The following is a 21,231-nucleotide window of genomic DNA, read 5'->3' on the forward strand; positions in this document are numbered from 1 at the left end:
ACTCCCAGGACAGGTACAGCACGGGGTTAGATACAGAGTAAAGCTCCCTCTACACTGTCCCCATCAAACACTCCCAGTACAGGTATAGCACGGGGTTAGATACAGAGTAAAGCTCCCTCCACACTGTCCCCATCAAACACTCCCAGGACAGGTACAGCACGGGGTTAGATACAGAGTAAAGCTCCCTCTACACTGTCCCCATCAAACACTCCCAGGACAGGTACAGCACGGGGTTGGATACAGAGTAAAGCTCCCTCTACAGTGTCCCCATCAAACACTCCCAGGACAGGTACAGCACGGGGTTAGATACAGAGTAAAGCTCCCTCTACACTGTCCCCATCAAACACTCCCAGTACAGGTACAGCACGGGGTTAGATACAGAGTAAAGCTCCGTCCACACTGTCCCCATCAAACACTCCCAGGACAGGTACAGCACGGGGTTAGATACAGAGTAAAGCTCCCTCTACACTGTCCCCATCAAACACTCCCAGGACAGGTAACAGCACGGGGTTGGATACAGAGTAAAGCTCCCTCTACACTGTCCCCATCAAACACTCCCAGGACAGGTACTGCACGGGGTTAGATACAGAGTAAAGCTCCCTCTGCACTGTCCCCATTAAACACTCCCAAGACAGGTACAACACTGGGTTAGACACAGAGTAAAGCTCCCTCGACACTGTCCCCATCAAACACTCCCAGGACAGGTACAGCACGGGGTTAGATACAGAGTAAAGCTCCCTCTGCACTGTCCCCATTGAACACTCCCAGGACAGGTACAACACTGGGTTAGATACAGAGTAAAGCTCCCTCTACACTGTCCCCATCAAACACTCCCAGGACAGGTACAGCACGGGGTTAGATACAGAGTAAAGCTCCCTCTGCACTGTCCCCATTAAACACTCCCTTGACAGGTACAGCACGGGGTTAGATACAGAGTAAAGCTCCCTCTACACTGTCCCCATCAAACACTCCCAGGACAGGTACAGCACGGGGTTAGATACAGCGTAAAGCTCACTCTACACTGCCCCCATCAAACACTCCCAGGACAGGTACAGCACGGGGTTAGATACAGAGTAAAGATCCCTCCACACTGTACCCATCAAACACTCCCAGGACAGGTACAGCACGGGGTTAGATACAGAGTAAAGATCCCTCCACACTGTCCCCATCAAACACTCCCAGGACAGGTACAGCATGGGGTTAGATACAGAGTAAAGCTCCCTCTACACTGTCCCCATCAAACACTCCCAGAACAGGTACAGCACGGGGTTAGATACAGAGTAAAGCTCCCTCTACACTGTCCCCATCAAACACTCCCAGGACAGGTACAGCATGGGGTTAGATACAGAGTAAAGCTCCCTCTACACTGTCCCCATCAAACACTCCCAGGACAGGTACAGCATGGGGTTAGATACAGAGTAAAGCTCCCACTACACTGTCCCCATCAAACACTCCCAGGACAGGTACAGCACGGGGTTAGATACAGAGTAAAGCTCCCTCTACACTGTCCCCATCAAACACTCCCAGGACAGGTACAGCACGGGGTTAGATACAGAGCAAAGCTCCCTCTGCACTGTCCCCATCAAACACTCCCAGGACAGGTACAGCACGGGGTTAGATACAGAGTAAAGCTCCCTCTACACTGTCCCCATCAAACACTCCCAGGACAGGTACAGCACGGGGTTAGATACAGAGTAAAGCTCCCTCTACACTGTCCCCATCAAACACTCCCAGGACAGGTACAGCACGGGGTTAGATACAGAGTAAAGCTCCCTCTACACTGTCCCCATCAAACACTCCCAGGACAGGTACAGCACGGAGTTAGATACAGAGTAAAGCTCCCTCTACACTGTCCCCCATCAAACACTCCCAGGAGAGGTACAGCACGGGGTTAGATACAGAGTAAAGCTCCCTCTACACTGTCCCCGTCAAATATTCCCAGCACAGGTACAGCACGGGGTTAGATACAGAGTAAAGCTCCCTCTACACTGTCCCCATCAAACACTCCCAGGACAGGTGCAGCACGGGGTTAGATACAGAGTAAAGCTCCCTCTACACTGTCCCCATCAAACACTCCCAGGACAGGTACAGCACGGGGTTAGATACAGCGTAAAGCTCACTCTACACTGCCCCCATCAAACACTCCCAGGACAGGTACAGCACGGGGTTAGATACAGAGTAAAGATCCCTCCACACTGTACCCATCAAACACTCCCAGGACAGGTACAGCACGGGGTTAGATACAGAGTAAAGATCCCTCCACACTGTCCCCATCAAACACTCCCAGGACAGGTACAGCATGGGGTTAGATACAGAGTAAAGCTCCCTCTACACTGTCCCCATCAAACACTCCCAGAACAGGTACAGCACGGGGTTAGATACAGAGTAAAGCTCCCTCTACACTGTCCCCATCAAACACTCCCAGGACAGGTACAGCATGGGGTTAGATACAGAGTAAAGCTCCCTCTACACTGTCCCCATCAAACACTCCCAGGACAGGTACAGCATGGGGTTAGATACAGAGTAAAGCTCCCACTACACTGTCCCCATCAAACACTCCCAGGACAGGTACAGCACGGGGTTAGATACAGAGTAAAGCTCCCTCTACACTGTCCCCATCAAACACTCCCAGGACAGGTACAGCACGGGGTTAGATACAGAGTAAAGCTCCCTCTGCACTGTCCCCATCAAACACTCCCAGGACAGGTACAGCACGGGGTTAGATACAGAGTAAAGCTCCCTCTACACTGTCCCCATCAAACACTCCCAGGACAGGTACAGCACGGGGTTAGATACAGAGTAAAGCTCCCTCTACACTGTCCCCATCAAACACTCCCAGGACAGGTACAGCACGGGATTAGATACAGAGTAAAGCTCCCTCTACACTGTCCCCATCAAACACTCCCAGGACAGGTACAGCACGGAGTTAGATACAGAGTAAAGCTCCCTCTACACTGTCCCCCATCAAACACTCCCAGGAGAGGTACAGCACGGGGTTAGATACAGAGTAAAGCTCCCTCTACACTGTCCCCGTCAAATATTCCCAGCACAGGTACAGCACGGGGTTAGATACAGAGTAAAGCTCCCTCTACACTGTCCCCATCAAACACTCCCAGGACAGGTGCAGCACGGGGTTAGATACAGAGTAAAGCCCCCTCTACACTGTCCCCATCAAACATTCCCAGGACAGGTACAGCACGGGGTTAGATACAGAGTAAAGCTCCCTCTACAGGTTTGCACTGAGTGCTGGATTTGGTGCATTCGAGTGCGATAGTGAGAGTTTGGTGACCGAGGGAGTTAGGTGAGGAGGGAGTAAGGCGCTCCTTTCATTTTGTTTCCGACATTTCCGCAAAGAGTGCGAAGTGAGCCAGGAGTTTACAGAAAGTGTAGCTGACTGGGAGCAGGGTCGGAGGGCGGAGATCTAATTAGTCCACAGGGCAGCTATATTCTGTCAGGTAAGAAGGGATGGAGGCTAGGCCAATTACATGCTCCTCCTGTAGGATGTGGGTGGTGAGGGATACCACCGGTGTCCCCATTGACTATACCTGCGGGAAGTGCACCCAACTTCAGCTCCTCAAAGACCGTGTTAGGGAACTGGAGCTGAAGCTGGATGAACTTCGGATCATCCGGGAGGCAGAGGGGGTGATTGAGAAGAGTTACAAGGAGGTAACCACACCCAAGGTACAGGACAAGAATAGCTGGGTTACAGTCAGGGGGAAAATAACAAACAGGCAGAAAGTGCAGGGATCCCTCGTGGCCGTTCCCCTTCAAAACAAGTATACCGTTTTGGATGCTGTTGGGGGGGATGACCTACCGGGGGAAGGCCCTAGCGGCCAGGTCTCTGGCACTGAGTCTGGCTCTGGGGCTCAGAAGGGAAGGGGGGAGAATAGAAAAGCAATAGTTGTAGGAGATTCAATGGTTAGGGGAATAGATAGGAGATTCTGTGGTCGCGAGCGAGACTCCCGGAAGGTATGTTGCCTCCCGGGTACCAGGGCCAGGGATGTCTCGGATCGTGTCTTCAGGATCCTTAAGGGGGAGGGTGAGCAGCCAGAAGTCGTGGTGCACATTGGTACCAACGACATAGGTAGGAAAAGGGGTGTGGAGGTAATAAACAAGTTTAGGGAGTTAGGCTGGAAGTTAAAAGCCAGGACAGACAGAGTTGTCATCTCTGGTTTGTTGCCGGTGCCACGTGATAGCGAGGCTAGGAATAGGGAGAGAGTGCAGTTGAACACGTGGCTGCAGGAATGGTGTAGGAGGGAGGGCTTCAGGTATTTGGATAATTGGAGCGCATTCTGGGGAAGGTGGGACCTGTACAAGCAGGACGGGTTGCATCTGAACCAGAGGGGCACCAATATCCTGGGAGGGAGGTTTTCTAGTACTCTTCGGGAGGGTTTAAACTAATTTGGCAGGGGAATGAGAACCGGATTTGTAGTCCAGCAACTAAGGTAGCCGATATTCAGGACGCCAAAGCGTGTAATGAGGCAGTGGGGAAGGGAACACTGACAAAGGAGAGTACTTGCAGGCACGGAGAGGGGTTGAAGTGTGTATACTTCAACGCAAGAAGCATCAGGAATAAGGTGGGTGAACTTAAGGCATGGATCGGTACTTGGGACTACGATGTGGTGGCCATCACGGAAACTTGGATAGAAGAGGGGCAGAAATGGTTGTTGGAGGTCCCTGGTTATAGATGTTTCAATAAGATTAGGGAGGGTGGTAAAAGAAGTGGGGGGGTGGCATTATTAATTAGAGATAGTATAACAGCTGCAGAAAGGCAGTTCGAGGAGTATCAGCCTACTGAGGTAGTATGGGTTGAAGTCAGAAATAGGAAAGGAGCAGTCACCTTGTTAGGAGTTTTCTATAGGCCCCCCAATAGTAGCAGAGATGTGGAGGAACAGATTGGGAAACAGATTTTGGAAAGGTGCAGAAGTCATAGGGTAGTAGTCATGGGCGACTTTAACTTCCCAAATATTGAGTGGAAACTCTTTAGATCAAATAGTTTGGATGGGGTGATGTTTGTGCAGTGTGTCCAGGAAGCTTTTCTAACACAGTATGTAGATTGTCCGACCAGAGGAGGGGCAATATTGGATTTAGTACTGGGTAATGAGACAGGGCAAGTGATAGATTTGTTAGTGGGGGAGCATTTTGGAGATAGTGACCACAATTCTGTGACTTTCACTTTAGTAATGGAGAGGGATAGGTACGTGCAACAGGGCAAGGTTTACAATTGGGGGAAGGGTAAATACGATGTTGTCAGACAAGAATTTAAGTGCATAAGTTAGGAACATAGGCTGGCAGGGAAGGACACAAGTGAAATGTGGAACTTGTTCAAGGAACAGGTGCTACGTGTCCTTGATATGTATGTCCCTGTCAGGCAGGGAAGAGATGGTCGAGTGAGGGAACCATGGTTGACAAGAGAGGTTGAATGTCTTGTTAAGAGGAAAAAGGTGACTTATGTAAGGCTGAGGAAACAAGGTTCAGACAGGGCATTGGAGGGATACAAGATAGCCAGGAGGGAACTGAAGAAAGGGATTAGGAGAGCTAAGAGAGGGCATGAACAATCTTTGGCGGGTAGGATCAAGGAAAACCCCAAGGCCTTTTACACATATGTGAGAAATATGAGAATGACTAGAGCGAGGGTAGGTCCGATCAAGGACAGTAGCGGGAGATTGTGTATTGAGTCTGAAGAGATAAGAGAGGTCTTGAACGAGTACTTTTCTTCTGTATTTACAAATGAGAGGGGCGATATTGTTGGAGAGGACAGTGTGAAACAGATTGGTAAGCTCGAGGAAATACTTGTTAGGAAGGAAGATGTATTGGGCATTTTGAAAAACTTGAGGATAGACAAGTCCCCCGGGCCTGACGGGATATATCCAAGGATTCTATGGGAAGCAAGAGATGAAATTGCAGAGCCGTTGGCAATGATCTTTTCGTCCTCACTGTCAACAGGGGTGGTACCAGGGGATTGGAGAGTGGCGAATGTCGTGCCCCTGTTCAAAAAAGGGACTAGGGATAACCCTGGGAATTACAGGCCAGTTAGTCTTACTTCGGTGGGAGGCAAAGTAATGGAAAGGGTACTGAAGGATAGGATTTCTGAGCATCTGGAAAGACACTGCTTGATTAGGGATAGTCAGCACGGATTTGTGAGGGGTAGGTCTTTCCTTACAAATCTTATTGAATTCTTTGAGGAGGTGACCAAGCATGTGGATGAAGGTAAAGCAGTGGATGTAGTGTACATGGATTTTAGTAAGGCATTTGATAAAGTTCCCCATGGTAGGCTTATGCAGAAAGTAAGGAGGCATGGGATAGTGGGAAATTTGGCCAGTTGGATAACGAACTGGCTAACCGATAGAAGTCAGAGAGTGGTGGTGGATGGCAAATATTCAGCCTGGATCCCAGTTACCAGTGGCGTACCGCAGGGATCAGTTCTGGGTCCTCTGCTGTTTGTGATTTTCATTAATGACTTGGATGAGGGAGTTGAAGGGTGGGTCAGTAAATTTGCAGATGATACGAAGATTGGTGGAGTTGTGGATAGTAAGGAGGGCTGTTGTCGGCTGCAAAGTGACATAGATAGGATGCAGAGCTGGGCTGAGAAGTGGCAGATGGAGTTTAACACTGAAAAGTGTGAGGTTGTCCATTTTGGAAGGACAAATATGAATGCGGAATACAGGGTTAACGGTAGAGTTCTTGGCAATGTGGAGGAGCAGAGAGATCTTGGGGTCTATGTTCATACATCTTTGAAAGTTGCCACTCAAGTGGATAGAGCTGTGAAGAAGGCCTATGGTGTGCTCGCGTTCATTAACAGAGGGATTGAATTTAAGAGCCGTGAGGTGATGATGCAGCTGTACAAAACTTTGGTAAGGCCACATTTGGAGTACTGTGTACAGTTCTGGTCGCCTCATTTTAGGAAGGGTGTGGAAGCTTTGGAAAAGGTGCAAAGAAGATTTACCAGGATGTTGCCTGGAATGGAGAGTAGGTCTTACGAGGAAAGGTTGAGGGTGCTAGGCCTTTTCTCATTAGAACGGAGAAGGATGAGGGGCGACTTGATAGAGGTTTATAAGATGATCAGGGGAATAGATAGAGTAGACAGTCAGAGACTTTTTCCCCGGGTGGAACAAACCATTACAAGGGGACATAAATTTAATGTGAAAGGTGGAAGATATAGGAGGGATATCAGAGGTAGGTTGTTTACCCAGAGAGTAGTGGGGGCATGGAATGCACTGCCTGTGGAAGTAGTTGAGTCGGAAACATTAGGGACCTTCAAGCAGCTATTGGATAGGTACATGGATTACGGTTAAATGATATAGTGTAGATTTATTTGTTCTCAAGGGCAGCACGGTAGCATTGTGGATAGCACAATTGCTTCACAGCTCCAGGGTCCCAGGTTCGATTTCGGCTTGGGTCACTGTCTGTGCGGAGTCTGCACGTCCTCCCCGTGTCTGCGTGGGTTTCCTCCAGGTGCTCCGGTTTCCTCCCACAATCCAAAGATGTGCGGGTTAGGTGAATTGGCCAATGATAAATTGCCCTTAATGTCCAAATTGCCCTTGGTGTTGGGTGAAGGTGTTGAGTTTGGGTAGGGTGCTCTTTCCAAGAGCCGGTGCAGACTCAAAGGGCCGAATGGCCTCCTTCTGCACTGTAAATTCAATGATAATCTATGATTAATCTAGGACAAACGTTCGGCACAACATCATGGGCCGAAGGGCCTGTTCTGTGCTGTATTTTCTATGTTCTATGTACACTGTCCCCATCAAACACTCCCAGGACAGGTACAGCACGGGGTTAGATACAGAGTAAAGCTCCCTCTACACCGTCCCCATCAAACGCTCCCAGGACAGGTATAGCACGGGGTTAGATACAGAGTAAAACTCCCTCTGCACTGTCCCCATCAAACACTCCCTTGACAGATACAGCACGGGGTCAGATACAGAGTGAAGCTCCCTCTACACTGTCCCCATCAAACACTCCCAGGACAGGTACAGAACGTGGTTAGATACAGAGTAAAGCTCCCTCTACACTGTCTCCGTCAAACACTCCCAGGACAGGTACAGCACGGGGTTAAATACAGAGTAAAGCTCCCTCTACTGGGATTATAAGAGACAAGATTTATAATCATCTAGATAGGAATAATATGATCAGGGATAGTCAGCATGGCTTTGTGAAGTGTAGGTCATGCCTCACAAACCTTATCGAGTTCTTTGAGAAGGTGACTGAACAGGTAGACGAGGGTAGAGCAGTTGATGTGGTGTATATGGATTTCAGCAAAGCGTTTGATAAGGTTCCCCACGGTAGGCTATTGCAGAAAATACGGAGGCTGGGGATTGAGGGTGATTTAGAGATGTGGATCAGAAATTGGCTAGCTGAAAGAAGACAGAGGGTGGTGGTTGATGGGACATGTTCAGAATGGAGTTCAGTCACAAGTGGAGTACCACAAGGATCTGTTCTGGGGCCGTTGCTGTTTGTCATTTTTATCAATGACCAAGAGGAAGGCGCAGAAGGGTGGGTGAGTAAATTTGCAGACGATACTAAAGTCGGTGGTGTTGTCGATAGTGTGGAAGGATGTAGCAGGTTACAGAGGGATATAGATAAGCTGCAGAGCTGGGCTGAGAGGTGGCAAATGGAGTTTAATGTAGAGAAGTGTGAGGTGATTCACTTTGGAAGGAATAACAGGAATGTGGAATATTTGGCTAATGGTAAAGTACTTGAAAGTGTGGATGAGCAGAGGGGTCTAGGTGTCCATGTACATAGATCCCTGAAAGTTGCCACCCAGGTTGATAGGGTGGTGAAGAAGGCCTATGGAGTGTTGGCCTTTATTGGTAGAGGGATTGAGTTCCGGAGTCAGGAGGTCATGTTGCAGCTGTACAGAACTCTGGTACGGCCGCATTTGGAGTATTGCGTACAGTTCTGGTCACCGCATTATAGGAAGGACATGGAGGCTTTGGAGCGGGTGCAGAGGAGATTTACCAGGATGTTGCCTGGTATGGAGGGAAAATCTTATGAGGAAAGGCTGATGGACTTGAGGTTGTTTTCATTGGAGAGAAGAAGGTTAAGAGGAGACTTAATAGAGGCATACAAAATGATCAGGGGGTTGGATAGGGTGGACAGTGAGAGCCCTCTCCCGCGGATGGAAATGGCTGGCACGAGGGGACATAGCTTTAAACTGAGGGGTAATAGATATAGGACAGAGGTCAGAGGTAGGTTCTTTACGCAAAGAGTAGTGAGGCCGTGGAATGCCCTACCTGCTACAGTAGTGAACTCGCCAACATTGAGGGCATTTAAAAGTTTATTGGATAAACATATGGATGATAATGGTATAGTGTAGGTTAGATGGCTTTTGTTTCGGTGCAACATCGTGGGCCGAAGGGCCTGTACTGCGCTGTATTGTTCTTTGTTCTATGTTCTATGTTCTATGTTCTACACTGTCCCCATCAAACACTCCCAGGACAGGTACAGCACGGGGTTAGATACAGAGTAAAGCTCCCTCTACACTGTCCCCATCAAACACTCCCAGGACAGGTACAGCACGGGGTTAGATACGGGGTAAAGCTCCCTCTACACCGTCCCCATCAAACACTCCCAGGACAGGTACAGCACGGGGTTAGATACAGAGTAAAGCTCCCTCTACACTGTCCCCATCAAACACTCCCAGGACAGGTACAGCACGGGGTTAGATACAGAGTAAAGCTCCCTCTACACTGTCCCCATCAAACACTCCCAGGACAGGTACAGCACGGGGTTAGATACAGAGTAAAGCTCCCTCTACACTGTCCCCATCAAACACTCCCAGGACAGGTACAGCACGGGGTTAGATACAGAGGAAAGCTCCCTCTACACTGTCCCCATCAAACACTCCCAGGACAGGTACAGCACGGGGTTAGATACAGAGTAAAGCTCCCTCTACACTGTCCCCATCAAACACTCCCAGGATAGGTACAGCACGGGGTTAGATACAGAGTAAAGCTCCCTCTACACTGTCCCCATCCAGCACTCCCAGGACAGGTACAGCACGGGGTTAGATACAGAGTAAAGCTCCCTCTACACGGCCCGAACAATATTCTTGGCTTCAGTTGTCCCCTCCCACCGTTACAGTGTGATGAGTAGCTTTCCATATCCCTGGTGCGCCTCATTCTAACGGGGCAGTTAGGATTTATGCATCCTCAGGCGTTCGCGACTGGTCTTCGATTGCCCAAAGCCAAGCTCAGTCTCAGTCACTGGATCCAGTGGCATGTTCGTGTGGCTCACCTTTGACCCCCAGAGCTGAAAGGTCAGGGGCCAATACGTTAACCCCGGGAGACTTGGAAATTGGAGAGGGTCCCTGATTTTTCTCTGTTGCTTTTTCAGGATCCGTTGGCTGAAGAATTCGAAGATAAGGAATGGACGTTTGTCATCGAAAACGTAAGGCCCCTTGTTTGACGGATCGCATCGCTCCCGCTGTGGCCTGACCCGCGATCGGGGCCCACCGATCGGCGGGCCGGCCTCTCGGGCCGGGGGGTCCTCTTTTGTTCCGCGGCAGCCCCTGTTGCCCTGCGCCATGCGTCGGGGCCGGCGCGGAGAAGGGAGCCACTCCCGCAGCGCCCATCAGACGCCGGGGATCGGCGTGGGTCACTCCGGGGACGTGGAGGCCTTGCTGATCCTGAGGCCAAGTTGACGGGAAACGGCGTCAACACTTAGCCTCACACCCGCTGACGGTGCGGCACTCCCTCAGTACGGGACCCTCTGAGGAGTTTGGGAATTATCCGGGTGGTTTGTGGGTGGTCTAAACTCCGCCCCCTCCTCCTCCACAGGAACGCAAAGGCCACCGCAAGGTGCTGGCGTCGGCAGACATCAATATGAAGAAATACGCCAGCCCGATGCCCACGGTTACCGACGTCAAGCTCAAGCTCAAGCCGCTGTCCGTCAAGGTGGTGTGCGCCACGCTACAGTTCTCGCTCTCCTGCGTCTTCCTCCGCGAAGGACGGGCCACGTGAGTCTCGGCATCGCGGCCTCCATCTCGCGTCCCGGCCTCCAACTCGCGTCCCGGCCTCCAACTCGCGTCCCGGCCTCCATCTCGCGTCCCGGCCTCCATCTCGCGTCCCGGCGTCCATCTCGCGTCCCGGCCTCCATCTTGCGTCCCGGCCTCCATCTCGCGTCCCGGCCTCCATCTCGCATCACAGGCCTCCATCTCGCGTCCCGGCGTCCATCTCGCGTCCCGGCCTCCATCTCGCGTCCCAGGCCTCCATCTTGCGTCCCGGCCTCCAACTCGCGTCCCGGCCTCCATCTCGCGTCCCGGCCTCCATCTCGTGTCCCGGCCTCCATCTCGCGTCCCAGGCCTCCATCTCGCGTCCCAGGCCTCCATCTCGCGTCCCGGCCTCCATCTCGCGTCCCGGCCTCCACCTCGCGTCCCGGCCTCCACCTCGCGTCCCGGCCTCCACCTCGCGTGCCGGCCTCCATCTCGCGTGCCGGCCTCCATCTCGCGTCCCGGCCTCCATCTCGCGTCCCGGCCTCCATCTCGCGTCCCGGCCTCCATCTCGCGTCCCGGCCTCCATCTCGCGTCCCGGCCTCCATCTCGCATCCCAGGCCTCCATCTCGCGTCCCGGCCTCCATCTCGCGTCCCGGCCTCCATCTCGCGTCACGCACGCCCTCCCGACTTTCTCTTCCCAAACCCCCCCCCCCCAGCACTCCCTCAGTACTGACCCTCTGACAGTGCTGCACTCCCTCAGTACTGACCCTCTGACAGTGCGGCACTCCCTCAGTACTGACCCTCTGACAGTGCAGCACTCCCTCAGTACTGACCCTCTGACAGTGCGGCACTCCCTCAGTACTGACCCTCTGACAGTGCAGCACTCCCTCAGTACTGACCCTCTGACAGTGCGGCACTCCCTCAGTACTGACCCTCTGACAGTGCAGCACTCCCTCAGTACTGACCCTCTGACAGTGCGGCACTCCCTCAGTACTGACCCTCTGACAGTGCAGCACTCCCTCAGTACAGAGACTGGGAATTTGGCCATGATTTTGTGCTCAAACCTCTGGAGTAGGTTCCAAACTCACAACCACCTGAATCTAAGTTGAGAGTTGCTGGGTACCCTTTGGGCCTCGCATGGCCCACGCCAATCGAAGCCACTCTTCTGGGGTTATATGGAGTAAAGTTATAATGAGTGGCCTATTGTACAGAGTGGCCTTACCTTGTCGCCCCCCTTACCTCCCTCTTCATTAGCTTGAGTTTTCTCACTCTGAGCTGCCCTGTTAACACCCGACCCCCCCCCCCACTTCTCACACACACAGGGACGAGGACATGCAGAGTCTCGCGAGCCTCATGAGCGTGAAGCAGGCAGATATCGGAAACCTGGACGACTTTGCTGAGGAGAGCGACGAGGAGGGTGACGAGAGGAAGGTGTGGCAGGAGGAGAATGCGGGCAGGATGAAAGGTGAGTGATCTATTCGTCTGGCCTGTACTATTTTCTCGAAGCACTTTGTGACCTCCTGGAGTCTACGTTTATTCCCACTGGGTCTAGAGTGCCGATTGACGCGTCAAATGAGCTGGTGCTGAGACGAGGCTTCTGTCAAACAGTCTACAGAGTCTACTTGAGTGGCGATTCCCAGCAAACCGTTAACCATGTCGATTTGCGCCGCTGTGGTGGCTCGAGACATACACAGGCGGGGCTTCCAGAAATAGACAAAGGGGTTTATTGATAAAAAGGCAAAGGATGTTAGACAACAGGAACAAGATACGATGCAACAGGTTTTCACGCTTCAGCTCCCTGGTCCACACTGCCCAGGGCCCCTGCTCCCAGGGCCCCGCACAAACTCCTCATTGGCTGGGATTGGCCCCGAGCCAGTCACATGGTCAGTCGTACCCGACCCCTTAAAGGGCCCACATGACCACAGCAGCAACCTGTAGCAAACCATTTGCAGAGTTTATTTAAGCATTGAAGCTGCACCAAACGGTCTACAGAGTCTATTTAAGCGTTAACTTTTTTTTAAGGGGCAATTTAGCGTGGCCAATCCACCTACCCTGCACATCTTCGGGCTGTGGGGGTGAGACCCACCCAGATATGTGGAGAATGTGAAAGCTCCACACGGATAGTGACCCAGGATCGAACCTGAGTCCTCGGCACCATGATATTTAAGCATTAACTACAGCAAACAGACTGCAGAGTCTATTTAAGCATTAACCACAGCAAACAGTCCACAGAGTCCATTTAAGCATTAGCTCCAGCAAAGAGTCTACAGAGTCTATTTACGCATTAACTACTGCAAACAGTCCACAGAGTCTATTTAAGCATTAACTACAGCAAACCGTCTGCAGAGTCAATTTCAGCATTAACTGCAGCAAACAGTCTGGAGAGTCTGTTTAAGTATTAACTCCAGCAAACAGTCTACAGAGTCTATTTAAGTAACGATCTACAGCAAACGGTCTACAGAGTCTATTTGTGCAGCGATCGGCAGCAAACGGTAGCACAGTGGATAGCACAGTTGCTTCACAGCTCCAGGGTCTCGTGTTTGATTCCCGGCTTGGGTCACTGTCTGTGTGGAGGCTGCGTGGGTTTCCTCCGGGTGCTCCGGTTTCCTCCCACAGTCCAAAGATGTGCAGGTTAGGTGGATTGGCCATGATAAATTGCCCTTGGTGTCCAAAAAGGTAAGGTGGGGTTACTGGGTTATCAGGATAGGGTGAAAGTGTGGGCTTAAATGGGGTGCTCTTTCCAAGGGCCGGTGCAGACTCGATGGGCCGAATGGGCTCCTCCTGCACTGTAAATTCTGTAAACGGAGCTTATGGCCAAAACTACAGCAACTGCCCCCCCGATAGAAGCAGGGTTAAAATGCAGTCAGTGGAGGATAGGAGCGCAATATGAATTATGTGCGTAAACCCGACTCCTGTTCCTTGCAACTGAGCAGACTCCAGCCACGAATGACGGGGAGACTGACCAACCATCTCCAACCTGGCCACGGCCCTCTGTTTGATGCCGTCCCAATCCGGTGGCGATCGGCCTCGTTCCCCGAATATGTACTGACCCCGAACCTCGGGTCAGTTTGCCGGTGGGCTGGTGGTGGGGGTGGGGGGAAGGTTTTGATCCGTCAGTCTCGGGGCGTGACCTCCGTGGATGCCCGTCGCCATAGAGACCGCATCGCGAGGAAGGACAAACGAAGCTGGGACTTCAGGCCCAGCGAGAGAGGCCTGCATTTCGGTCGCGCCTTTCGCCACCTCGGGGCACTTCGCAGCCGAGGAAAATACTTTCCCGAGGTGCGTGGTCACTGCTGCAATGGAGGGTGGAGGGGGGGGGGGGACGCGCGGCGGCCGATCTGCGCACAGTAAGATCCCACAGGCAGCGTTGCGATAATTACCCAGATCATCTTGTTTTTTCTCTCCTGATGGTGAGCGAGGGATAAATATGGGGCCCCGGGGCATTGGGGGGGCACTCCCTCCCCCAGCCCGCCGCTCTTCCACCAGAAAGACAGCGCCTCAGCACTGGCCGTTCGGGGAGTCTCTGGGAATTTCTCTGCCCTGTCTGTTTTTAAATGTTATAACGCCGTGCCAAATACGGGGAGATTTACGGAGCTTATGTGGTGCCTGTGGCAGTAATTCACCCTCCCCCCCCCGCCCCGCAAAGAGGAACTGAGGTGTGCGGCCCTGTACTTGTCTGGAAGGTCAGCCACCTTTGTCCGGATTGGCGGCCATCTTGTCCGGATTGGCGGCCATCTTGTCCAGATTGACGGCCACCTTGTCCAGATTGACGGCCATCTTGTCCGGATTGGCGGCCATCTTGTCCAGATTGGCGGCCATCTTGTCTGGATGCTGAGCCCCATTTCTCCCAGGAGGTGTTAGAATGAGGTGGAGTTTGCGTTTTCTCCCCGTATTTGTGTGTGTTTCGCCCCGACAACCCAAACGATGCGCAGGCTCGGTAGATTGGTCACGCTAAACTGCCCCTCAATTGGAAAAAATGAGTTGGGTACTCGAAACTTTTTTTTTTCTTGAAAATGAGGTGCCTGCGTCAGGTGGGCGTTTTTTTAAATACGTTTTTTAAATAAGCAGGGTCGGAGAATCGCTGGGGGGGAGGGGAGGGGAATCCCGCCCACTGCCCCGACTGCCCTATTCTCCGGCGCCGTTTCTCGGGCAGCAGCGGGATGGCCGTTGACAGCCCCCCCCCCCCCCCCGGTGATTCTCCGGGTCCTGATGGGCCGAGCGGCCGTCCTGTTTCGGCCAGTCCCGCTGGCGCAAATTACTCACCTCGCGCACGGCGGGACCTGGCGGGTGAGTGTGCGGGGGTGGTCCTCGAGGGGGGGGGTGGGGCGCGGGAGGACGGGATCCGACCCCGGGGGGGGGGGGGCCCCGCACGGTGGCCTGGCCCGCGATGGGGGCCCACCGATCTGCGGGCGCGCTTGTTCCGTGGGGGGCACTTCTACCCTCCGCGCCGACCCCTGTCGGGCTCCGCCATATTGCCCGGGGGCCGGCAAGGAGAAGAGAACCCCCCCGCGCATGCGTGGAAATACGCCGGGCGGTCCACGCATGCGCGAACTCGCGCCGTCCGTTCGCCACCGGCTGGAGCGGCGCCAACCCCACCGCCGTCCACCTAGCCCCCGAAAGTAAGGAGAATTCCTTACTTTCGGGGGCTGTTGACGCCGGAGTGGTTTGGCGCCGGTTTTCCCGCCGGCGTGGGGACGTGGTCCCCAGAAGGGAGAATCCCGGCCCACATCCCTCAGCCAACATCACCAACAAATAGTGCCTGGGTCATTATCAAAGCACTAGTTCTGGGAGCGGCTGCGAGTCCTGCATCACAGAGAAATATAGAAAATAGAAGCAGGGGGAGGCCATTCGGCCCTTCGAGCCTGCTCCGCGTTCATCATGATCATGGCTGACCATCGAGTTTCATACCCTGATCCCACCGCCCCCCCCCCCCATATCCCTCGATCCCTTTAACCCCCAAGAGCTGTATCTAATTCCTTCTCGAAATGACAACGTTTAGGCCTCAACTACTTTCTGTGGTAGTAAATTCCACAGATTCACCGCTCTCTCTGGGTGAAGACATTTCTCCTCACCTCAGTCCTAAAAGGTTTACCCCTGACCCTCAAACTATGACCCCTAGTTCTGGACTCCCCCCCCCCCCCCCCCACCATCGGGGACATTCTTTCTGAATCTCCCCTGTCTAATCCTGTTAGAATTTTGTAAGCTTCTATGAGATCCCCTCTCACTTTTCTAAACTCCAATGAATATAATCCGAACCCACTTAGTCTCTCCTCGAATGACAGTCCCGCCCTCCCAGGAATCAGCCTGGTAAACCTTCGCCTCACTCCCTCCACAGCAAGAACATCCTTCCTCAGATAAGGACACTAAAACTGCCCACAGTACTCCAGGTACGGCCTCACCAATGCCCAATACAATTACAGTAAAACATCTCTGTTCCTAGACTCAAATCCTCTCGCTACGAAGGCCAACATACCGTTTGCCTTTACTGCCGCTGTACCCACGAGCTCACTTTAGCGACTGATGCACGAGGATACCGAGGTCTCGCTGAGTATCCACCCCTCAATTTACACCCATTCAAATAATAATCTGCCTTCCTATTTTTGCTACTGAAGCGGATAACCTCACATTAATTCACATTATACTGCATCTGCCGTGCATTTGCCCACTCACTCGGCCTGTCCAAATCCCGCTGAAGCATCTCTGTATCCTCCTCACAGCTCACCCTCCCACCCAACTTTGCATCATCTGCAAATTAGGAGATAATACATTTAGTTCCCTCGTCCAAATCATGAGTATATAATGTGAACAGTTGGGGTCCCAGCGGTACCCCACTAGCCACTGCCTGACAATCGGAAAAAGACCCATTTATTCCAACGTTTTGCTTCCTGTCTGCGAACCAGCTATCTGTCCATCTCGAGACACTACCCACAATCCCACACGCTTTAACTTTACATATTAATCTGCTGTGTGAGACCTTGTCGAAAGCCTTCCGAAAGTCTAAATAAACCACATCCACCGGTTCTCCCTGGTCAACTCTACTAGTTACATCTTCAAAGCATTGTCTGATTACACCGCTGATTTCCAAATGCAGTGCTATGAAATGCTTGAGTCTAGCAACTTCCCTACTACCAACGTTGGGCTCACTGGTCTATAGTTCCTGTTTCCTCTCGACCTCTCTTTTTGAATAGCGGGGTTACATTCGCTCCCCTTCAATCTTTAGGAAGCATTACAGAGTCCAAATAATTTTGGAAAATGGTCACCAATGCATCAACTATTTCTCGGGCCAGTTCCTTAAGTACACTGGGATGAAGATTATCAGGCCCTGGAGATTTATCTGCCTTTATAAGACCATAAGACATCGGAGCAGAATTAGGCCACTCGGCCCATCGAGTCTGCTCCGCCATTCAATCATGGCTGATATTTTTCTCGTCCCCATTCTCCTGCCTTCTCCCCATAACCCCCGATCCCCTTATTAATCAAGAACCTATCTATCTCTGTCTTAAATACGCTCAGTGATTTGGCCTCCACAGCCTTCTGCGGCAAAGAGTTCCACAGATTCCCCACCCTCTGGCTGAAGAAATTCCTCCTCATCTCAGTTTTAAAGGATCGTCCCTTCAGTCTGAGGCTTGGTCCTCTGGTTCTAGTTTTTCCTACAAGTGGAAACATCCTCTCCACATCCACTCTATCCAGGCCTCGCAGTATCCTGTAATTTCCAATAAGATCCCCCTGCATCCTTCTAAACTCCAACCAGTACAGACCCAGAGTCCTCAACCGTTCCTCACACGACAAGCTCTTCATTCCAGGGATCATTCTTGTGAACCTCCTCTGGACCCTTTCCAAGGCCCCAGCGCATCCTTCCTTAGATACGGGGCCCAAAACTGCTCACAATACTCCAAATGGGGCCTGACCAGAGCCTTATACAGCCTCAGACGTACATCCCTGCTCTTGTATTCTAGCCCTCTCGATGTGAATGCTAACATTGCATTTGCCTTCCTAACTGCCGACTGAACCTGCACGTTAACCTTAAGAGAATTGTGAACAAGGACTCCCAAGTCCCTTTGTGCTTCTGATTTCCTCAGCATTTCCCCAGTTAGAAAATAGTCGATGCCTAAATTCCTCCTTCCAAAGTGCATAACCTCACACTTTTCCACCTTGTATTCCATCTGCCACTTCTTTGCCCACCTTCTCGCCTGCCCAAGTCCTTCTGCAGCCCGCCTGCTTCTCAATCTCATTCATTTCCCTAAAACCATTTCTCTACTAAAACTGATCTCCCTTCAGTTCCTCATTAAAACTTCTGTTTACCAGAATCTCCGGTAAACTATTCATGTTTTCCTTTGTGAAGATAGAAGCAAAGTACGAATTTAGTTCCTCTGCCTTTTCTTTGCTCCCTGTTATGAATTTCCCCGTTTCTGACTGTGAGGGGCCTACATTAGTTTTTATCAATCTTCTTCTCTTTACACACCTATAGAAACTTGGGGCGAGATTCTCCGACCTCCCGCCGGGTCGGAGAATGGCCGGGGGCTGGCGTGAATCCCGCCCCCGGCGGTTGCTGAATTCTCCGGCATCGGATATTCGGCGGGGGCGGGAATCGCGCCGCGCCGGTTGGCGCCCCCCCCCCGCGATTCTCCGGCACGGATGGGCCGAAGTCCCGCTGCTAGAATGCCTGTCCCGCCGGCGTGGATTAAACCACCTCTCTTACCGCCGGGACAAGGTGCCGCGGGCGGGTTCCGGGATCCTGGGGGGGGGGGGTCGCGCGGCGATCTGGCCCCGGGGGGGTGCCCCCACAGTGGCCTGGCCCGCGATCGGGGCCCACCGATCCGCGGGCGGGCCTGTGCCCGTGGGGGCACTCTTTTCCTTCCGCCTTCGCCACGGTCTCCACCATGGCGGAGGCGGAAGAGACCCCCTCCGCTGCGCATGCGCGGGGATGCCGTGAGCGGCCGCTGACGCTCCCGCGCATGCGCCGCCCGGCAATGTCATTTCCGCGCCAGCTGGCGGGGCACCAAAGGCCTTTTCCGCCAGCTGGCGGGGCGGAAATCAGTCCGGCGCGGGCCTAGCCCCTCAAGGTTAGGGCTCGGCCCCCCAAGATGCGGAGGATTCCGCACCTTTGGGGCGGCGCGATGCCCGACTGATTTGCGCCGTTTTTGGCGCCGGTCAGCGGACATCGCGCCGATTACGGAGAATTCCGCCCCTTTAGTCAGTTTTTACGTCCTCCACTAGTTTACTTTCATATTGTACTTTCCCATTCTTAATCAATCCCTTGATCTGACTTTGCGGAATTTTAAATGTTCCCAATCCTCGGGTCTATTGCTTTTTTTTTGCTAATTTTTATGCCTTTTCTTTGAATCTAATACTAGCTCTAATTTCCCGTCTAAGTCGTGGTTTGGCCACAGTTCCATTTCCCGTCTTGCGCTAAATAGGAATAAAGGAGTTCACCTATTCGTTCCTTCAATGCCTGCCGTTGCCTGTCCGCTGTCCTTCCTTTCAGTAATGTTTCCCAGTCCGTCATAGCCAGCTCATGCCTCACACCATCACAGTTTCCTTTATTGAGGTTCAGGACCCTGGTCTCAGAATCCGCTACCTCACTATTCACCTTGTTGAAGAATTCCACCAAATTATGGTCACTCCTCCCCAAGGGTTCTCTCACAACTAGATTGCCAACTAATCCTTTCTCATTGCACAACACCCAGTCCAAGATGGCTTGCTCCCTCGTTGGTTCCTCAACATATTGGCCCAGAAAACCACCCCATATACACACTCCAGAAATTCCTCCTCTATTGTACTGTGACTAATTTGAGTCACCCAATCTATATGTAGATTAAAATCACCCATAATCACAGATGTTCCTTCATCACATGTATCTCTGATTTCCTGTCTAATGCTATTCCCAACATTACCACTGTAGTTTGGAGGTCTGTTTACCCCGACTAATGTTTTTTTGCCCCTTGGTATTTCTTAACTCCACCCAGACAGATTCAACATCATCTGTGCTAATATCTTTCAATATTGTAGCAGTATCTTCTTCAATCAACAATGCAACTCCACCAACTTTTCCTTTCTGTCTGTCCTTCCTAAAAACTGAGTAGCCCTCAATGTTTAGTTCCCATCCTTGGTCACCTTGGGAGCATGTCTCCGTAATCCCAAATATATCATGAATGAAATGAAAACCGCTTATCGTCACAAATAGGCTTCAAATGGAGTGACTGTGAAAAGCCCCTAGTCGCCACATTCCGGCACCTGTTCGGGGAGGCTGGTACGGGAATCGAACCGTGCTGCTGGCCTGCCTTGGTCTGCTTTCAAAGCCAGCGATTTAGCCCTGTGCTAAACAGCTCCTTATCCCTTTACATCTATCTGTGCAACTAATTCACCCACTTTATTTTGAACGCTCTACACATTCAGGTACAAAACCTTAAGACTAGTCCTTTTAACGTACCTTGTCCCATCCTTACAATTCTTTACAGTGTCGTTATCTGATACAGGCCCTTGGTTTCTCTGCCTATCTCTTTTCTTAACTTCCTTTCTGTCTTTTTCTCTTGTTCTTGATCTCCCCCTGCTCTGAATCCTTACATAGGTTCCCATCCCCCTGCCATATTAGTTTAAACCCTCCCCAACCGCTCTAGCAAGTACCTCCCCCAAGGACATCAGTCCCGGTCCTGCATAGGTGTAACCCGTCCAGTTTGTACAGGTCCCACCTCCCCCAGAACCGGTTCCAATGCCCCAGGAACCTGAAACCCTCTCCCTCACACCATCTCTTCCGCCACGCATTCATCCGATACTTCCCACTATTTTTACTCTGACTAGCCCGTGGCACTGGTAGTAATCCTGAGATCAATACCTTTCAGATCTTCCTTACCTCCTCTATTCTGCTTTCAGTACCTCATCCCGTTTCCTACCTTTGTCGCTGGTACCAATGTGTACCACGACCACTGGCTGTCCACCCTTCCCCCTCCAGAATGTTTTCATAGAATTTATTATAGAATTTACAGTGCAGAAGGAGGCCATTCGGCCCATCGAGTCTGCACCGGCTCTTGGAACGAGCACCCTACCCAAGGTCCACACCTCCACCCTATCCCCACAACCCAGTAACCCAACACAAAGGGCAACTTTGGACACCTAGGGCAATTTATCATGGCCAACCCACCTAACCTGCACATCTTTGGACTGTGGGAGGAAACGGGAGCACCCGGAGGAAACCCACGCACACACGGGGAGGATGTGCAGACTCCGCACAGACAGTGACCCAAGCCGGAACCATTGCCCACGGTAGCAATGTCCTGTAACTGCTTCGAGACATCCTTGAC

The 21,231-nt window shown here is 52.0% G+C and overlaps 1 protein-coding gene across 1 annotated transcript in view; it reads left to right on the forward strand.

The window, feature by feature from the left end:
- Nucleotides 1-21,231, forward strand: part of LOC140399955 (EH domain-binding protein 1-like) — a 153,074-nt gene that overhangs the window by 62,530 nt on the left and 69,313 nt on the right. Inside the window, 3 exon segments of the mRNA XM_072489449.1 lie at nt 10,336-10,389; nt 10,779-10,957; nt 12,256-12,398. Coding sequence (XP_072345550.1) covers nt 10,336-10,389; nt 10,779-10,957; nt 12,256-12,398 — 376 coding nt within the window.

Source organism: Scyliorhinus torazame, chromosome 24 (genome assembly GCF_047496885.1).
Source record: "Scyliorhinus torazame isolate Kashiwa2021f chromosome 24, sScyTor2.1, whole genome shotgun sequence".
NCBI lineage: Eukaryota > Metazoa > Chordata > Chondrichthyes > Carcharhiniformes > Scyliorhinidae > Scyliorhinus > Scyliorhinus torazame.